The following is a 16,300-nucleotide window of genomic DNA, read 5'->3' on the forward strand; positions in this document are numbered from 1 at the left end:
CACATGGAAAAATGCTTCTGAGACTTATATTAGAGATTTCCCTTGCACTACCACCCGGAGAGTATCTAAATGATATAACCATATAAGAGGAGCATACCAAACTTTATTTTTCCACCAAGTTCACCACCAGTGAAAAACAAAAGGTGTTTTTTGCATAGAGTATTAGGGAGGTTCTAGCCCTGCTTTTAATTTTAAGCTATCATTTATGATAACCTCGCATTTGTGTTTCTTTTCCAATCTTGAGAATTCTTACCCTACACCTCATTACTGTAAGTTTTAAATCACAGAAGTCTGTTTAATTCTGAATAACCTGAAGACATTAACAGCTTCCATGGAAGAATAGCACCTTATTTCACTTTTGTAGTCATACCTGATATACCTTTAAAACCAGGTGCACCTGGATTCCCAGGGTATGCTGCTGTGTAAGGAAGAGTAGCACCTAGAAGAAAAGCAACCATAAATTGGTTTGACCCAACCTCTCAAACAACTGAACCAACAGAGTGTTCTCTTTTCAATGTGAAATACATACATTACCTTTTTCACCTTTTGGGCCAGGTGGTCCTCTGATACCCGGGCTTCCTGGACTCCCAGGCAGACCCCGGACACCTTGCAGACCCTGAATTCCAAAACCTGTTGGTCCTATTGGCCCTTTTGGGCCAGGAAGTCCAGGGGAACCAGGAAATCCCTTATCACCTGGCAAAGCTCTTCCATCAAGCCCCTGTAAACAATGGATACAAATGCACAATAAATATATTTGAACTCACTTCCAGCTGATCCCCTTAAATTCACCAGGTTTTCCAAAAGGGCCTTGAGATTCACTTGTTCACAGCAGCTTACTCATGAGCAATATTTCCTTCTGAATGATGGACTTGTTAAATCAATGTTTTATTTCTGGTTTTATTAGTGTTGTAGCTATGTTAGAAGTTTTGCACTAGAACCCCATGATCCCAGGTGCAAAAGGCATACTGTTAGAATTAAAGAACAGGGTGCCACTGAGCATGTTCTGAGCTTAGGAGCCAGCTTTGATTATAAGAACTGCGCAGAACTCTTAGCCCTTTCACACAGAAAGACAACTCCTGGTTAGTTTACATCCTCATAGTTACAATGAAGGGGAAAAGAACTGTCAAAACAATCAGGTATACCTTAAAGCCCTTTTCACCAGGCAGTCCTAGTTCTCCATTCCTGCCAGCAATACCATTTCTTCCGGGAAATCCAGGCTCACCTTGAAGACCTCTTTGTCCTTTTATCCCTTTAAATTATGGAAATATTACAGTCAGTATGCAATATATGTATGTATGTATGTATGTATGCATGCATGCATGCTGTTGAAGACTATGGTACATGAATGTTTTAGGAAATGCCCCCAAACTGCTAGAAAACTGGGCAAACCAATAAGAATGCAGCTTTACAAAAAGTTATAGGACAGTGTTTTGCGTTTGGATAAAATGCATTTTTCTTACTAATTAGTGTTCAGAATATTAAAAGTTCTGTCTTAAAACAATGAATGCCAAGCCTGAGTTTTGGTATTTGTACAGGATTTTATGCAGGAGGAATCAGAGAGGAGAAAAAATTAGCTTCTCCATTAATTATATAAGGTCAGAAACCTTCTCCTCCTCTTCTGTGGAATGCATTAGCCAAAGAAATTACTGAGGTGTCTATGATGAATGTGTGCAAATTCAGTCTATTTTTTTTTTTTAAGAACAACCCTAAAAATCTTGTAATAAGATGAATAAGTGGATGAATGTGAACATTTCAAATGAAAAGTGGTTCATAGTGAATTAGGATGAGCAGAAAAACAGAAAGATGGTGAGAATGGAGATGCTTGACAAAACTTAAGCAAGAATCTTAGGACAGTTGGTACCACTTTAACTAGGTAGTGCATTTTTCACAATGACATAAAAAGCAGAGTGCTGATCAGTGGAGGGACATGGAATAAGGAACAGACTGCACTAAGCTCCTTGCATTTGATAGATCATAAAAATGAGGAAGTGGAAGACATACTCTAATTATGGCACTTACAGACTATAACTTTGGAGAAAGAACTTCAGACAGATGGCTACTGTTTATTACTCCCAGGGCAATTCGTTGGCTCTTTTGTGCGAAGCTTCTACACCACAAACACCAAGCAATACAAAATTTGGATATACCATTGGAAACAGTCCCCAAGTTTAAAGAAAAAAAATCTCATGGGTTTAGTATGTTGTATAGTTACCTTTTATTCTTATTCTAGCTGGGTCACCCTTATCACCTTTTTCACCAGTCAACCCAAATGGACCTGGTATTCCCTTACAAGTGTTAAAATAAAAAAAGTTATAGTCAATTGAAATAATAGCTGAGATCTGACAGCAAGTAAACTTCTATTGAGCAAGATGAGCAAGATGGGAGTGTGATGCTCTCTTTACAAACTGACAACAAAGGTTATCCGGGTGCACTGGCGGACGAAGGTGGGGGCGGGGGGAGTGGTTTGCCCCGGGTGCCATCCCGGGGGGTGCCATTGCAGCCGCCCCCCCTGGGATGCTCGCCAGCCATGCCCCCACCTGTTCACCATTCTGGGTGCTGGAACATGTTGCTCCGCCACTGTCCAGGTTACAGCATGAGCTTTCCCCATCCTGCTCCCACAGGAGCCTTTCATCAAGATCTTTCCCAATGTTTTGCTCTCATGGCACACTGTCAAGAACAGTTGAAGAATCCTGCTGGATCAGAGTATAGACCCATCTCGCCCAGTATCCTGTTTCCAACATTGACCAACCACCAGTTGCCTATGGGGAACTTGCAAGCAGGACCTGAGCACAATAGCCCACTGTTGCTGTTTCCCCCCCAGCGACCGCTATTATACACAGGCACCACAACTAGTAGCGCTTGATAGTCTTATCCTCCATGAACCCCCCTTTAAAGCCATCTGCATTGGTGGTCATCACCACACCTTGAAGTAGCAAATCCCACAGTTTAAGTATGCGTTGTGTGATCCACCTGAACATTAGCATCAAAATGTGACAAAATAAAAGCTGAGTCCTCAGAAATAAAGAAATGAACAACAAAAGGAAAGATCAATCTGCTTGGTGGATGCCAGAATATAAAATAGTGCCTGTAAGTTACTCACGGGGGAACCTGGTGGCCCTACTGCACCAGGTAAGCCTGGATCACCTGTTCTTCCATATTTTCCAGGTAACCCTACTTCTCCTTTTCTTCCAGGGACACCTGGCGGACCTCGTATTCCAGGTGCACCACAAGGACCAGCACCACATAAGCAGCTACTTGCACTCCCTGTATAGGCACAAAGGAAGCAGGGCTTTGGACCAGACAAATAATGGAAGTTCACAAAGCTTGTGTTTTTATCTCAAGGGCAGTCATGGTTAAATTACATGATTTGATTGAGATGAGGCATTTGCTCTGTGAGGGATGCAGGTACTTGCCTTTCTCTCCTTTTGCACCTCTTTCTCCAGGTGATCCCTTCCGGCCTTTAGCTCCCGGTGGCCCAGGAGACCCTCTCCCAGTACAAGCCACACCTTGAAATTTTACAAAAGATATATTTTATTGTTTTAATTGATTATATTTGCCTCTGTTCTTTTCAAAAACATTAAACAGCCTGGCCTTGTTCTTAGAGCTCACATGTTAGACAGCTACAGGACCAGATGGTTACACCAGCAGAAGCCTGTTTGACTGCCAATGTGATGCCCACTTCCCACCTAATAGGAGATATATGTTCACCCATCCATCCTCTTCTCCATTTCTCCTGAAGCTTGGAACACTAAATAATAATAATAATAATAATAATAATAATAATAATAATAATCCTCACACAATTCTACATTATATAGTACATAATCACATTACCGTTTTCAAACAATTGTTGCTGAAACTGTAGAACTAACTTGCTACGCAGAACTGAGTGGAGTAAATAAAGATTCCTTTAGACATATTCCCCCCTCACACACACTCCATATGCAGTTGATAGATCGTTGGGCAACATACAAAAATATTATTCCCACAATCCACCTTCAGAGGAGGGTATTATTTCTAATAAAGAAGCAGTGAGAAGGAGGAGGGTATTTAGCCCTTCTTTCCACCTGTCTCTTTTCTCCCTCAGCTTCCCCCCAGATGCGTTCACCTCAGCTGAAGCTCTGTTGCAATGCAACCACTGGTGGGAGGAGGCCCATACTGGAAGGGGAAAGCAGTAAAGTGCCTTCCTCTTAAAGCTTCTTCCAGAGGTGACTCATGAGGGTAGTGAGGCAGAGGCTGCAAAGTCTTCCTGGCAGCAGCACTGTGGTCACCAAGATGGTATTAGGGAGAGACTTTGGGGGGAGTTCTGGCCCGGCAGTGGACCTGCAGGTGCACACATATTAGCTGGGCTACCACCGCCAACCTGAAACAACCCTGATCTCACTGCCAGCTGCACACCACCATCCTTATGAGTGCAGCATATTGCATCCTTATGAGTGCAGCATATTGCATCCTTATGAGTGCAGCATATTGCCTCTGCCCCTCCTCATAAGCCTCCTTCCTTGCTGGTGATTGTGCTTTCCTGGTATTACTCCACCTTGGATAAATGGAAGCCAGATTTTGAAGACAAACAGTGAAGGCAATAAGCCTGGTTCTCCCATATCTGGAATGATTACTGTTATTACTGCTTGGTAAATTACTATTGCTGAATATTAGGGGTAGGAAACCAGTTTGGTCCACAAGGCCATTTCCCCCAAACCCCACCCACTTGTCAATCCCCTGCCTGTCATTCATGATGTTAAGCTGATTATCGGAGGGAGAACAAGGCTCAGTTCTGTACATGTTTGTTCCCAGGATTGAGCAGAACTGAACTTAAATGCAAGTTTTTTCTCTCCCTCCGCTCCCCTTCAACTGATGGGGAGGAAGAGAAAGAATGCTCTGCAAACCCTATGCTCAATGCTTCCCAAAGTGCCAACCATAGGGCTGGCAAAGCCTCTTGCACTGCAGTTACCGAGCACCGAATGATCATTTGGTTGCTGGGGACTTGGAAACCCTGTGCAAGGGATTACATAACTGGCAAGGGTTGTCATGCCCACCTGTCAAAGTTGGCCCACCCCTGCTATAAAGAAATGAGTGGAATTATAGTCAATAATAATATCACACACACACACACACACACTGGTACCTCGGTTTACGAACGTAATCCATTCTGGAAGTCCGTTCTTAAACCAAAACAACAGTTCTTAAACCTAGGTGCGCTTTCCCTAATGAGGCCTCCCGCCGGCGTGCCCTTCCACCATTTGGATTCTGTTCTTAGACCAAGGTAAAGTTCGCAAACTGGGACACTACTTCTGGTTTTGTGGAGCTCGTGAACCGAATCGTTCGTAAACAGGGCCGTCCTTAAACCGAGGTACCAGTGTGTGTGTGTAATCTTCAAGTGGAAATATTTTTGTTCAATGTTCAAAGTATTTTGCTCATCTTACCAGGTGGTCCAGGCAAACCCTGCTTTCCTGGTGTTCCTGGAAAACCCGGCAACCCTGGAGAGCCAGGCCTTCCTAGTGCCATGTCAGCTATAGCAGGGAGACCAGGGTCACCTCGAAAGCCCTGAGGCCCTTGTACTCCCAATAGACCTTTGGGACCAGGGATACCTATGGAGGAGGAGAAGAAAGAACAAGTCATGGAGTCTTGTAAAAGTCATAGAGAAGCCATCTATGGGAGAAGCTGCATTTGGGGTGTGGCATTCTAAAACTCAAATTATTTAAGCTACACCTCACTGAATATTCTAGAATAGGGATGGGAAACCTGTGGAGTCTCCAGATATTGTTAGATTCCAACTCGCATCAACCCCAACCAGTGTGGTCAATGGCAAATGATGATGTGAGTTGTGGCCAAGCAACATTTGAAGGCCCAGTTATCCAGGATAATGGATTCCTTATGTTTTAAACTAATATTTCCTTCTGATAGTCTGGCATGGCTTGAAAGGGAAGCCCAATTGATCTCCAAATTCCTGTTCAAGTGATTTCTGCAACCGTAGCAATTATCTTCAAACTATTTGTTCTAAAGCACACAAGAAAATTGAGCTGCAAATCACAGGTTTTGGCATTTCATTCTTTTCTTTTTCTTAACAGTTGTAAAACAGCAGAAAACAGTCTTACCAGTTTGGATTACAACATTGGCACATGCTCTGGAAACAATAGGTTGGCATTGCGTCTCGGAGTATTTCTTGCCCTAGGAATTCTGAGTTGACCTTATGTTCCCATTGAAATCAATGGGCCTCAAGTTAAGACATGGCAGTTTTGTCCCACTGATTTAACAAGAAAAAGCATTAGACCAAATGGCCCACCTAGTCCTGGGTTCTGTTCCCACAGCTGCCTATCAGATTTCTACTGGAAGACCACAAGCAGAATATGAGTGCAATTGCACTCTGCTGTTCATGTTCTCTAGCAACTATTATTCAGAGGCAGCATGCAACTCACCAGGGTTTCAGTTAGCAAGCCTCTGTCAGCTGTACTTTGAAACGCCAAGAATTGAACCTGGGACTTTCTGAATTAAAGACAAATGTTCTACCACTGAACTTTAATTCAAAGCAGTGAACTCCCAGGTAAATGTGTGCAGGATGCAATCCTACATACACTTACCTGGAAGTAAGCCCCACTGAACAAAATGGAATGTATTTTTGACTGGATTTGCATAGGATTTCACTGGGAACGGAAAAAAGGCTCATTTCCCATTTACTGCCTGCCTAACTTCAGCAAGCAAAGGAACCGAAATAAAAGTATTGCCAAATGGTCTTAAAGCATTGGCAGGTTCAGCATATGTGAACAAAGTGTTAAGTCCTCTTATTAGTAGCATTTGTATCCATAGTTATCATAAAAGCAGAGAGAGGTTCGTATTCTTTATGTCTCCTGTTCAAAGCTAACTGCAAACTATAAATTCAGTAGGAAGCTTAAAGATAAATGTAGCTGAAGAGTAATCTTTAACAGTTCTATCAATTCATCAGTCACATGGAGTTCTCCTTTCAGTAATTGTTTTATTTAGAAAAAGTGGAGAAAAGAAGAAGCTTCAATCTGTCTAAAGATGGCCTCTAAACACTGCCCCCCCCAATGGACTGAGGAAAGCCTTTTGTTTGAAAGATCACACTCCAAATTGTTGAGGTGATGCTTTTGAGCAACATACCTACATCTACTATACAGTATTATAAATTACACTACATATTTTGGAAAGTTGTTTGTCTGTTTACTTTGCATCCAGGCACCTCTTAAGATGCCATCACCAAATCTGGCATGATTGTTCCTGAAATTGAGGAATTGATTTTTGTCTATATTTGGAAACCATTTTGAATCAAAATGGCCATTCCAAATTGCACTGATCTGGACAACTCTGAAGACGTCATCACCCATTTTTGCAGGATGGCTCCCAAGATCAAGGAGCAGGTTTTTGTCTAAGATTGGGTGCCAGGATTGGGCCTTTCAAAAGGGAACTGTTTTTAACCAAATTTTGGCAGGATTGTATATTATAGTTTACCCAACAGTATTAGAATGATTAAGAAACTAAAAAATCAGTTTAAAGATCTTATTATGTTTTTGTTTCTTAGAATTCCTGAGCAGAACTGGTGTTGTCTAACATGGACCACTTGGGGGTGTTACCACCTGGAATAACTACACAAACCTGAGGAAGCACAGTGGACAGCAATTCGCCACACCTTTGTTCCTAGCTCACCCCTCCTTTTTTCAACAATCTTATTAAGGCAATGAAATCCTTATAAAGGCTAAATGTTCAACCTGAGCGAATACCTTAAACAATCAAGATGCTTTAACACATTTGTTGCTCATATAATTATTTAAAACCTGCCAACTCACTACATCTAAAAAAAAAAAATCACAAAAAAATCTGTATAAACTCTTACTATAATGCTTAGAAATGCACAGACGTAACTAGAAAAGGCTGCTACAGATTATTTTTATCCTGGGATCTGTCAGCATAACCTTTATGGAAAGAAGCGAAAGCTGGTGATAGAACTTTCTTTTACCCTAAACATAAAAAAGGTTTCTTACTGGCTCCATCTTCCCCTTGCCTGCCATATGCACCAGGAGGGCCCGTCAACCCATCTGCCCCCACATTTCCAGGAGGTCCAGGGTCTCCAGGGTCTCCTTGAAGACCTGTAGGAGATCATTGGAAAATGTGGTGGTTGTTGTTAACATAATTGTATGTTACCATGAATTGTATTAAATGTGCATTGAATTGTTTAATATTAGTTAAACCTTTTATTCCAGGGCGTGGTATTCCTCGAGGTCCTGGTGGCCCTGGCAGCCCACTGTCTCCTGGGTCCCCCTGTAAGAATTTTCAGGTTTATTGCAATGTAACAACATTGTACCTATAGGAGCCCAAGGGAAACAATTAACTGTGATAGTGAAAGGTGATGGAATGAATTAAAATAACCCCTCTGCTCTCTACAGAACAGAATAGATTCCATGTAAGCTTGCCATAAACACAGATATATAAAGAACCTTCTGCATTTGAGACCTGACCTTAATTCCTGGAAGCCCATCCTCTCCAGGAAATCCAGCCATTCCAGTTTCACCCTGAAATAAACAATATTTGTTTGTCCCTTAAGAACGCTTATCGTGCAAATAGGTTACACTGTAATTAATGGGACTTAATGGGGATAACTGTGTAAGACATTATCCCAAATTGGTTAATCTGTGACAATTCATGCACTTCAAGTTAAGTTTCGTTGACAAGGTTTGCTAGCTCAGAGCCAAACGACCACCATTACGCAGACTCTCAAAAACAGGTCTGAAATTGTGGGGGCTTAGCAGGTAAAAGAAATTCCAAACATTTAAAAAATGTTTTTAAAATACACCAGCACTGATTTATCTTACAAAATAAGGGAAGGTGTGTGTGCTATGGATATGGACGCTATAATTAGGTTTATTTTATTAGTAAATTATAGACATTGTTTATCTTTTATTTATAAATATATGCTACCTTGCTTCCTGGAATTCCTGATGATCCATAAGAACCTGGACTCCCCTATGGAAAAGGACAGAGACAAAAAGTTATAATCTTAGGTATTTTTAACACCCTGATTATGAACACATTGGGTGACACCAAGGGTAGCCAATGTGGTGCCCTCCAGATATTATGAACTACAACTCCCATCATCCCTGACCGTTAGCCACCTTGACTGAGGCTGATGGGAGTTGTGGCCCACAACAGCTGGAGTGCACCATGTTGGTTACCCCAGAGTTACATAAATCCCTGTTGTATTTGCATAAGGTGCCTTTATCCAACTTTGGGCCAATTCTCCCCTCCCATAGTGATCCCCCATTCTCCATCTCACATTTTGGGAGGTTGCAGTGGGGAAGAGTTGATGGGAAAATTCATTTCCACATGTTTTCTTCTACTAACAGTTCTCAGAACCCAACTCATTGGAAATAAATTCTATTGAACTCAGTATGCTGTATCTCAACATATTGGCCCTACTTTAGCAAAAGTTAATTGTATAAATACCTTGCAATGTTGCCTAGGCCATATCTGGCCATTCTCCCCCCCCCCCTCTCTCTCTAGTACACACACACACACACACACACTACTCTGTGAGGTTCAGAGCGAGATGAGCTAATAGGCCCTACCCAGTCCATCATGACCAGTGATGCCAACTTGAATAAAATATTGGGGAGGCCCAGGTAAGCCCCACCCTGCATAATTGATCACATGATGTGGTGCATGCACACCATTTGAATGGCAATGCCCATCAACTTGGGGGGGGGCATAATTTTTTTTATTGGGGGATGAAGGGTCATCGGCCCCTAGGAGTTGGCTCCTATGATCATGACCCCATCACAGCCTTTATTGTCTACTGGCAAGGGAAACCTCTGTAGCAGGGAGCTCCCTCTACTTTTGGAGGCTTCCAAAGAATCTAGAACTGTGGAAGATTACAGTTCTAGACCCTGCTAATGGTAATCACCTGGAGAGGATGCCCAGATAGGGCTGTAATTACAAGCAATATGAGAAACTAAATTAAACTTTTTTTTACTTAGAATATCTTCTTTTTATACATTTTGCCCAAGACGTCTAATGGCAGAAAAACATGTTAATGATAAATGGAACAATCTGCATCCAGTTAAAGACGTCATTAGATCATTTACAATAAAACAAAAATTAAACTTTCACATGCCAAACTCAATCATTCAAAACCAAAGACAGTACTCCGAAAGCACCCCCACAATCCTGAGCTATATACTGAAATGTTGTATCTTGTGCAACCCTGTGACAAAACCACTTGAGACTAAGATCAAAAAGCCAAACTCCCATTAATAAAAGGCTGCAGTTAATAATATAATACAAACAAAATGACTTTGAGGTTCAGAGTCTCCTTTATATATTCAGCTTTAATTACTCCAGGATATGTGGTCTTAGGATGTCAAAATCAGACATAAGCCACAGTCTAGTTCCATGTGCCTAGTGAAGTTCAAATGTGTGCTTCTTGAACAACGCACACACACACACAGACTCCAAATAGCAAACAATGTGTAGTGGTTTGATTTAAACATCAGGGCCATCTTGCTCAATGAAAAAAAGTCCCACTAGATATGCATAGATCAGCCAGCATTCCTACAGTAGGTTTGCAATAACAATTCTTTAAAATAAAAAAAAGCTTCTCAAAACTGATACAGACTATAATAATAAAAAATAAATATTGCATTGGTAGTATGAAAGTTCTTGTATAGTTAAATTGCCTTTCTAGTATTTATAAGCCAGGAATAGCCAACATGGTGCACCTCTGGGTGTTGATGAACTACCATTTCAGTCATCCCCAACCATTGTCCATGCTGGTTGGAGCTCATGGGAGCTTCTGTCCAGTAAGCTTCTGGAAGGCATCACACTGGCAACCGCTACTCAAAAGCCATGTATAAAGGGTAACTATATTGGCTTATTCTGAAAATTCCTCACCCGCAATCCAGGAAAGCCAGGAATCCCCCTTTCACCCTTCTCTCCAATTCCAAGTGAACCCTGTTTTTATGCAAAACAAAAAACAATCTAATTACTTCAAATAAGAAACACAAATTCTATTACACAGTTCACTTGTTTGGGGCTCTCCTATATAGATCTGGGACTGGGTGTGTGTGTGTGGACCATTCTATGCAGGGCTTTTTTCCAGCAGGAACTGACCGGAACTCAGTTCTAGCACCTCTCAGGTGGACTCCATTGTCATTATAAGAGAGCAAGGGAGGCGTTCATGGTGTGTTCCGGCACCTCTTTTTGGAAGTTCTTCAGTTGCTGTATTCATGATGAGGGACAAATTTGCCCTTCAGGCTAACTGGGCCTGTCTGAAGGTTTTGCCCATCTCATAGCAATTGTCACAACTTACTGGATTATAAGGCATTGGGTTGGATCCTTAATCTAAGCAAGCAGTGACTACTCCACGGTCTCAGGGTAGCCCCTTAAAACAGGAGCCTCGGGGAGATGCTTCTTGCCCAGATGCCCAGCTCAGGGATTGATGGGCCATAGCACCCCAAACTGTGATCCTACAGGTTACCTGGATATGATACACATCATAGTGCAACCCTTAAACTTGGCAAAACCTGCCAATCATCAATCAGATGTTGGGCTGGTTGATTTCAGGATACACAACCAATACCTATGCCAAAACCAACTGACCTCTGTTCTCAATAAAGCTGTGGTATGTTTAAACCCCAAGGCTGCTGTCCTGTGTCTTATTGAAATTAATGTTCTACATGGCACCCTCGCTGCCCATGGCTCCACTGGGCCTGGGCCTGCAAATAAACATCCAGTGAAGATAGTGGTGCAAAGAACAGATCACCCAGCCTGGGAATGACAGGGACGGAGGACAAAACTGGACAAGATGCCATTCATGCAATCAGAAATTGCATGAGTGGTGTTTTGTCTAGTTTGGCCCTGCAGTCAGTTGCTGCATTCCAGCTCAGGAAAAAGATAGGCCTGCAGGAAATACCATAGTGCAGTGGTAGAAAAACTGCATTGCATAAAGGAAGTCCCGGGGATGGGAAGTCTCCCCTGTCTGAAACCATGGGGAGCTGTTGCCAGTCAGTGTACACCAGGTGTCAGGAACCTTTGGCTCTCCAGATGTTGCTGAAATGCAACTCCCATCATTCCTTGGCCATGCTTGCTTGTAATGATGAGATTTGTAGCTCAGCAACATCGGGAGGAGCAAACGTTTCCCACATATGGTGCATACAATACTGAGCTAGGGTGGACCAATGATCTGGCTCGTTATAAGGCAGCCTCCTATGTTCCAATAAACTGATAAAGAGGAAATCCAATGCTAGCTAGGGAAAAGCCCCAAACACTTCCAAGCATTTTTAGTAAGTCCTGGGATAAAATATCTATGAAATCAATTCATGAATTAAAAAAAGTAATGTCACTTACTTTGCGCCCAGGCAATCCTTTGGCACCTATAGTTCCAGGCATTCCTTTTACACCCTGAGTATTAAAACATTTAATTTAAAATATGTTGCTTATGATGATGATTTATGAAATTCGTATACTGCCCTATACCCATAGATCTCAGGGTGGTTCACAACATAAAACCACAATATAAAAAACACGAAATGCATAATAAAAACAAAAACAGACAACCCAATAATTCCCCTTCCACAACACATATTCTTTATTAAATTTGCTTACTGTGGCTCAGGGGTCGGGAACCTGTGGTCCTCTAGATGTTGCTGGACTCCCAGCTCCCATCAGCCCCAGTTCTGCACAGCCAGTGTTCAGCAACATCTTGGAGGACCACTTGATCACACCGCTTCTTTTTGCAACTTCATTAACTATGAGTTAAATCAGCCAAGGAAGCCCCATAATTCATACAGGCTTTTTTTCCCATTGCAAATTGGCATGATGCTAGCAACAGCCTTGACAAAAGTGGGCATAGTATATGAACACCATTGCAGTGTGGCCAAGTGACATGCAGCATACCAGGACAAATTTGCTTTACAGTGGTACCTCTGGTTACGAACAGAATCCGTTCCGGAGGTCTGTTTATAACCGGAAATCACTCGTAACATGAGGTGCGCTTTCGTTAATGGCACCTCCTGCTGTGTGCATGCCTCTGGCATGCAATTTCTGCTCACATCCTGGGGCAAAGTTCGCAACCAGGAGCGGCTACTTCTGGGTTAGTGGAAGTACTGCACTTCTTTTGCTCAGGATACTGCTGTGGTGCTTGCCTTTCTATAGTCTAACACAAATGTATCCACCTCTATGATTAGGGTTTTAAGCTGTGACCCTACGCATTAAAAAATGAGCATAGATTTCACTGAAATTTACTGGGTACTTTATAAGAAGAAATCGACATTGCAAATGCACTGTATAATTTGCATACCTTTTCTCCCTTTAACAGTTGAGAATCAGGAGGTCCAACTAATAAAGGCTGCCCGGCAGATCCAGGAGGTCCAACATCACCCTAAAAATCCATGGAAATAGTAAACGGAGTGAATAACATTGTGGAGTTAGTTGCAGAGGACTCATTCTATGTTTGAACAGCCTACTCTGATCTGTGTTAACTGAGTCTCATGCCACTGCTCTATCTACAGTGGTACCTTGGTTCGCAAACTTAATCTGTTCAGGAAGTCCATTCCAAAACCAAAGTGTTCCAAAACCAAGGTGCACTTTCCCATAGAAAGTAATGCAAAATGGATTAATCCGTTCCAGACTTTTAAAAGCAATCCCTAAAACAGCAATTTAACATGAATTTTACTATCTAACAAGACCATTGATCCATAAAATGAAAGCAATAAACAATGTACTGCAGTCACGCAATCAATCAATCAATCAGCAGCTGAACTGGGTTCCACACAGTCACAAAAACATAAAATAAATAGCAAAAACAGACAGACCTCAGCATAACACTCAAAACGAAAGGGTGGCACTCAAAATGGAACCCATTCAGCTTCTGAACAAAGTTCGCAAACCACTGTATGCTTCTTCACATATGAGAGTATACAGCTGATAGTGTTATTTTATCCACTTAGGGCTGATGGGAATTGCAATCAAAAGCATTTGAAGGATTGGTGAAGGCTGCTCTAGAAATTCCCAGAACTCAAATTATGTATGAAACCACAAAAGATCTTTTTTTCCCCCTTTACAGGAAACTTAATAAACCCATGAACGTGAAGCTTATTCACTTTCTTCAGCTATCTCTTACTATGATTACACTTTTCAGGCAGCTATTCCCAGAGACAGCTTATTTGCTTACCGGCTCCCCTTTCTGTCCTTCCACGCCAATTCCTGGATTTCCCTAATGAATAGTTAATTTTTAAACAGAAGGGGGGGGGGTAAAAGAGAGACTTTTTAAAAGATGCAGAAATCAATGCCAGTTTATCATTAGATTGGGTGGCTAAAGTTTGGAACTTAAAGCAAGTTTCTTTATAAAAACCTATAACCGAGTGAAACAAAAGAAAATACCAGTGTGATAAATGCTGTATAAACTTTAACATGGGAGAAAAAAAATGCCTCTTACCTGCTCACCTGGCAAACCAGGAGGACCTGTAGTTCCCTTTGGGAGGAGGAACAGGGAATGAGTAGTTATTTACAAGTACAGGAATTCAACCTGAGAAATATATACAACAGCAATACCATAGGGGCAGGGATGGGGAACCTGTGGCCCATCTAGATGTTGCTGGATTTCAACTCCCATCAGCCCAAGCCAGCATGGGCAATTATCAGCTGTGATGGAAGGCCACAGATCCCACATATTTACCTACTGTCTTCTGTTCTTTTTAATATTTTCCACCAAACATTTTCACTGCCACGCAAAGCTTTGCAGAGTTTCTGTACATATAACCCTACAGCCTACTGTGACCAGTAAACTTTTCTGTGAGCTTGTGGTGGGGGAGGTTTTTCTTTTATTTCCTCCTCACCCTTTGGTGGAGAGTGGTGTGAGGGAGAAAACTTGTGACATCTCCAAAACTGTGAAACAGCTGAAGTTTGTTCAAGTTGGGGTGAAAGACTAGCAACGAGACATCTGGGATTGGTGAATTAGTAAAGGGTTTTTTTTTAATAGTTGGATTTACTGTATTTTTCGCCCTATAGGACGCACTTTTTCCCCCTCCAAAAATGAAGGGAAAATCTGGGTGCGTCCTATGGGGTGAATGCAGGCTTTTGCTGAAGCTTGGAGAGCGAGAGGGGTCGGTGCGCACCGACCCCTCTCGCCCTCCAGGCTTCAGGAAGACATCCGCAGCCTAGGCAGCCCTGTGGGAGGTCCCGCAGGGCTGTCTAGGCTGCGGATAGCAGCCTGCTTCCCTGAGCGTCGGGCGCCCTGAAAGCAAAGTGCCCGGCGCTTCGGGAACACATCCGCAGCCTAGGCAGCCCTGCGGGAGGTCCCGCGGGGATGTCTAGGCTGCGGATAGCAGCCTGCCGCCTGGCGCAAGGGGCGCCCTGAAGCAGAGCGCCCGTGGCGCCGGGCAGACATCCGCAGCGTGGGGAGCCTTGCAGGAGTTCCCCGCAGGGTTCCCCATCCTGCGGATAGCAGCCTGCCGCCTGGCGGGCGGGGCGCCCTGAAGCAGAGCGCCCCCTGCGCTGGGCAGACATCTGCAGTGTGGGGAGCCTTGCAGGAGTTCCCCGCAGGGCTCCCCACGCTGCGGATAGCAGCCTGCCGCCCTGCGGGGGGGCGCCCTGAGCAGAGCACCTCCCGCGTCGGGCGGACATCCGCAGCGTGGGGAGCCTTGCAGGAGTTCCCCGCAGGGCTCCCCACGCTGAAGGAGCAGAGCGCCCCTGGCGCTGGGCAGACATCGGCCAGCCCCACAAGCTCGGGGGACAGCAGGGAGGCGCAGTGCCACCATCCCGCTGTTCCTCGACCTGGTTCGGTTTCCCCGACCTGCTTTTGGGTGGGAAATAAAGGTGGGAAAATTCCTTTATTCCCCCCCCAAAAAAAACCTAGGTGCGTCCTATGGGACGGAGCGTCCTATGGGACGAAAAATACGGTATGTTTTTAATGGATTAGCATGTCTGTAAAGTAGGATACAAAATGATGGGACAGTGGCTGGGATGAAGGCACCCGCAAAACATCTTTTTGAATTACTATTTGCGCTGCTAACTTGGAAAACAGACAGCTAATAATTATCCATTTAAGATTGTACCCATCATGAGTAGACTGCACAAGCCATTCCCTAATCAGCTGGTGTATACATTCTCTTATAGGGGGAAAGTGATTGCTTACCCCAATTTTTCTTATATAGCACCATGGTGAATCTTTAGTTAAGTTGCTGGTCACTTTTGTTGCTCAGTGTTCACAAGTTTGGCTTTAAGAGTATTTTTCAGTTGAAGAAATTAGATAATGAGCATTACCTATCTGCAGATGTGAATTCATGAATGTGTATGA

General features: G+C 43.1%; 1 protein-coding gene across 7 annotated transcripts in view; it reads right to left on the reverse strand.

Annotated features, from left to right (window-relative positions):
• COL4A4 (collagen type IV alpha 4 chain) overlaps positions 1 to 16,300 on the reverse strand; it is a 78,337-nt gene that overhangs the window by 28,695 nt on the left and 33,342 nt on the right. For 5 of the 7 annotated variants that reach the window (XR_014526931.1, XM_083506288.1, XM_083506287.1 and 2 more), the window contains 16 exons: positions 14,441 to 14,476; positions 14,177 to 14,218; positions 13,304 to 13,384; positions 12,352 to 12,405; positions 10,897 to 10,956; positions 8,929 to 8,973; positions 8,469 to 8,522; positions 8,202 to 8,271; positions 7,995 to 8,099; positions 5,424 to 5,588; positions 3,414 to 3,506; positions 3,101 to 3,264; positions 2,213 to 2,285; positions 1,143 to 1,249; positions 535 to 718; positions 371 to 439 (listed from right to left, as the gene is read on the reverse strand). Coding sequence is in view for 6 of the 7 variants with exons in the window: in XM_083506288.1 (XP_083362414.1) it covers positions 371 to 439; positions 535 to 718; positions 1,143 to 1,249; positions 2,213 to 2,285; positions 3,101 to 3,264; positions 3,414 to 3,506; positions 5,424 to 5,588; positions 7,995 to 8,099; positions 8,202 to 8,271; positions 8,469 to 8,522; positions 8,929 to 8,973; positions 10,897 to 10,956; positions 12,352 to 12,405; positions 13,304 to 13,384; positions 14,177 to 14,218; positions 14,441 to 14,476 (1,402 nt within the window). In the remaining variant the exon portion in view is untranslated. Of the gene's footprint in view, positions 1 to 370; positions 440 to 534; positions 719 to 1,142; positions 1,250 to 2,212; positions 2,286 to 3,100; positions 3,265 to 3,409; positions 3,507 to 5,423; positions 5,589 to 7,994; positions 8,100 to 8,201; positions 8,272 to 8,468; positions 8,523 to 8,928; positions 8,974 to 10,896; positions 10,957 to 12,351; positions 12,406 to 13,303; positions 13,385 to 14,176; positions 14,219 to 14,440; positions 14,477 to 16,300 lie in introns of all 7 variants that reach the window. The other 2 variants (XM_083506289.1, XM_083506285.1) reach the window with 1 other exon arrangement.

The sequence above is a fragment of the Podarcis liolepis genome (assembly GCF_965112155.1).
Source record: "Podarcis liolepis genome assembly, chromosome: 5".
NCBI lineage: Eukaryota > Metazoa > Chordata > Lepidosauria > Squamata > Lacertidae > Podarcis > Podarcis liolepis.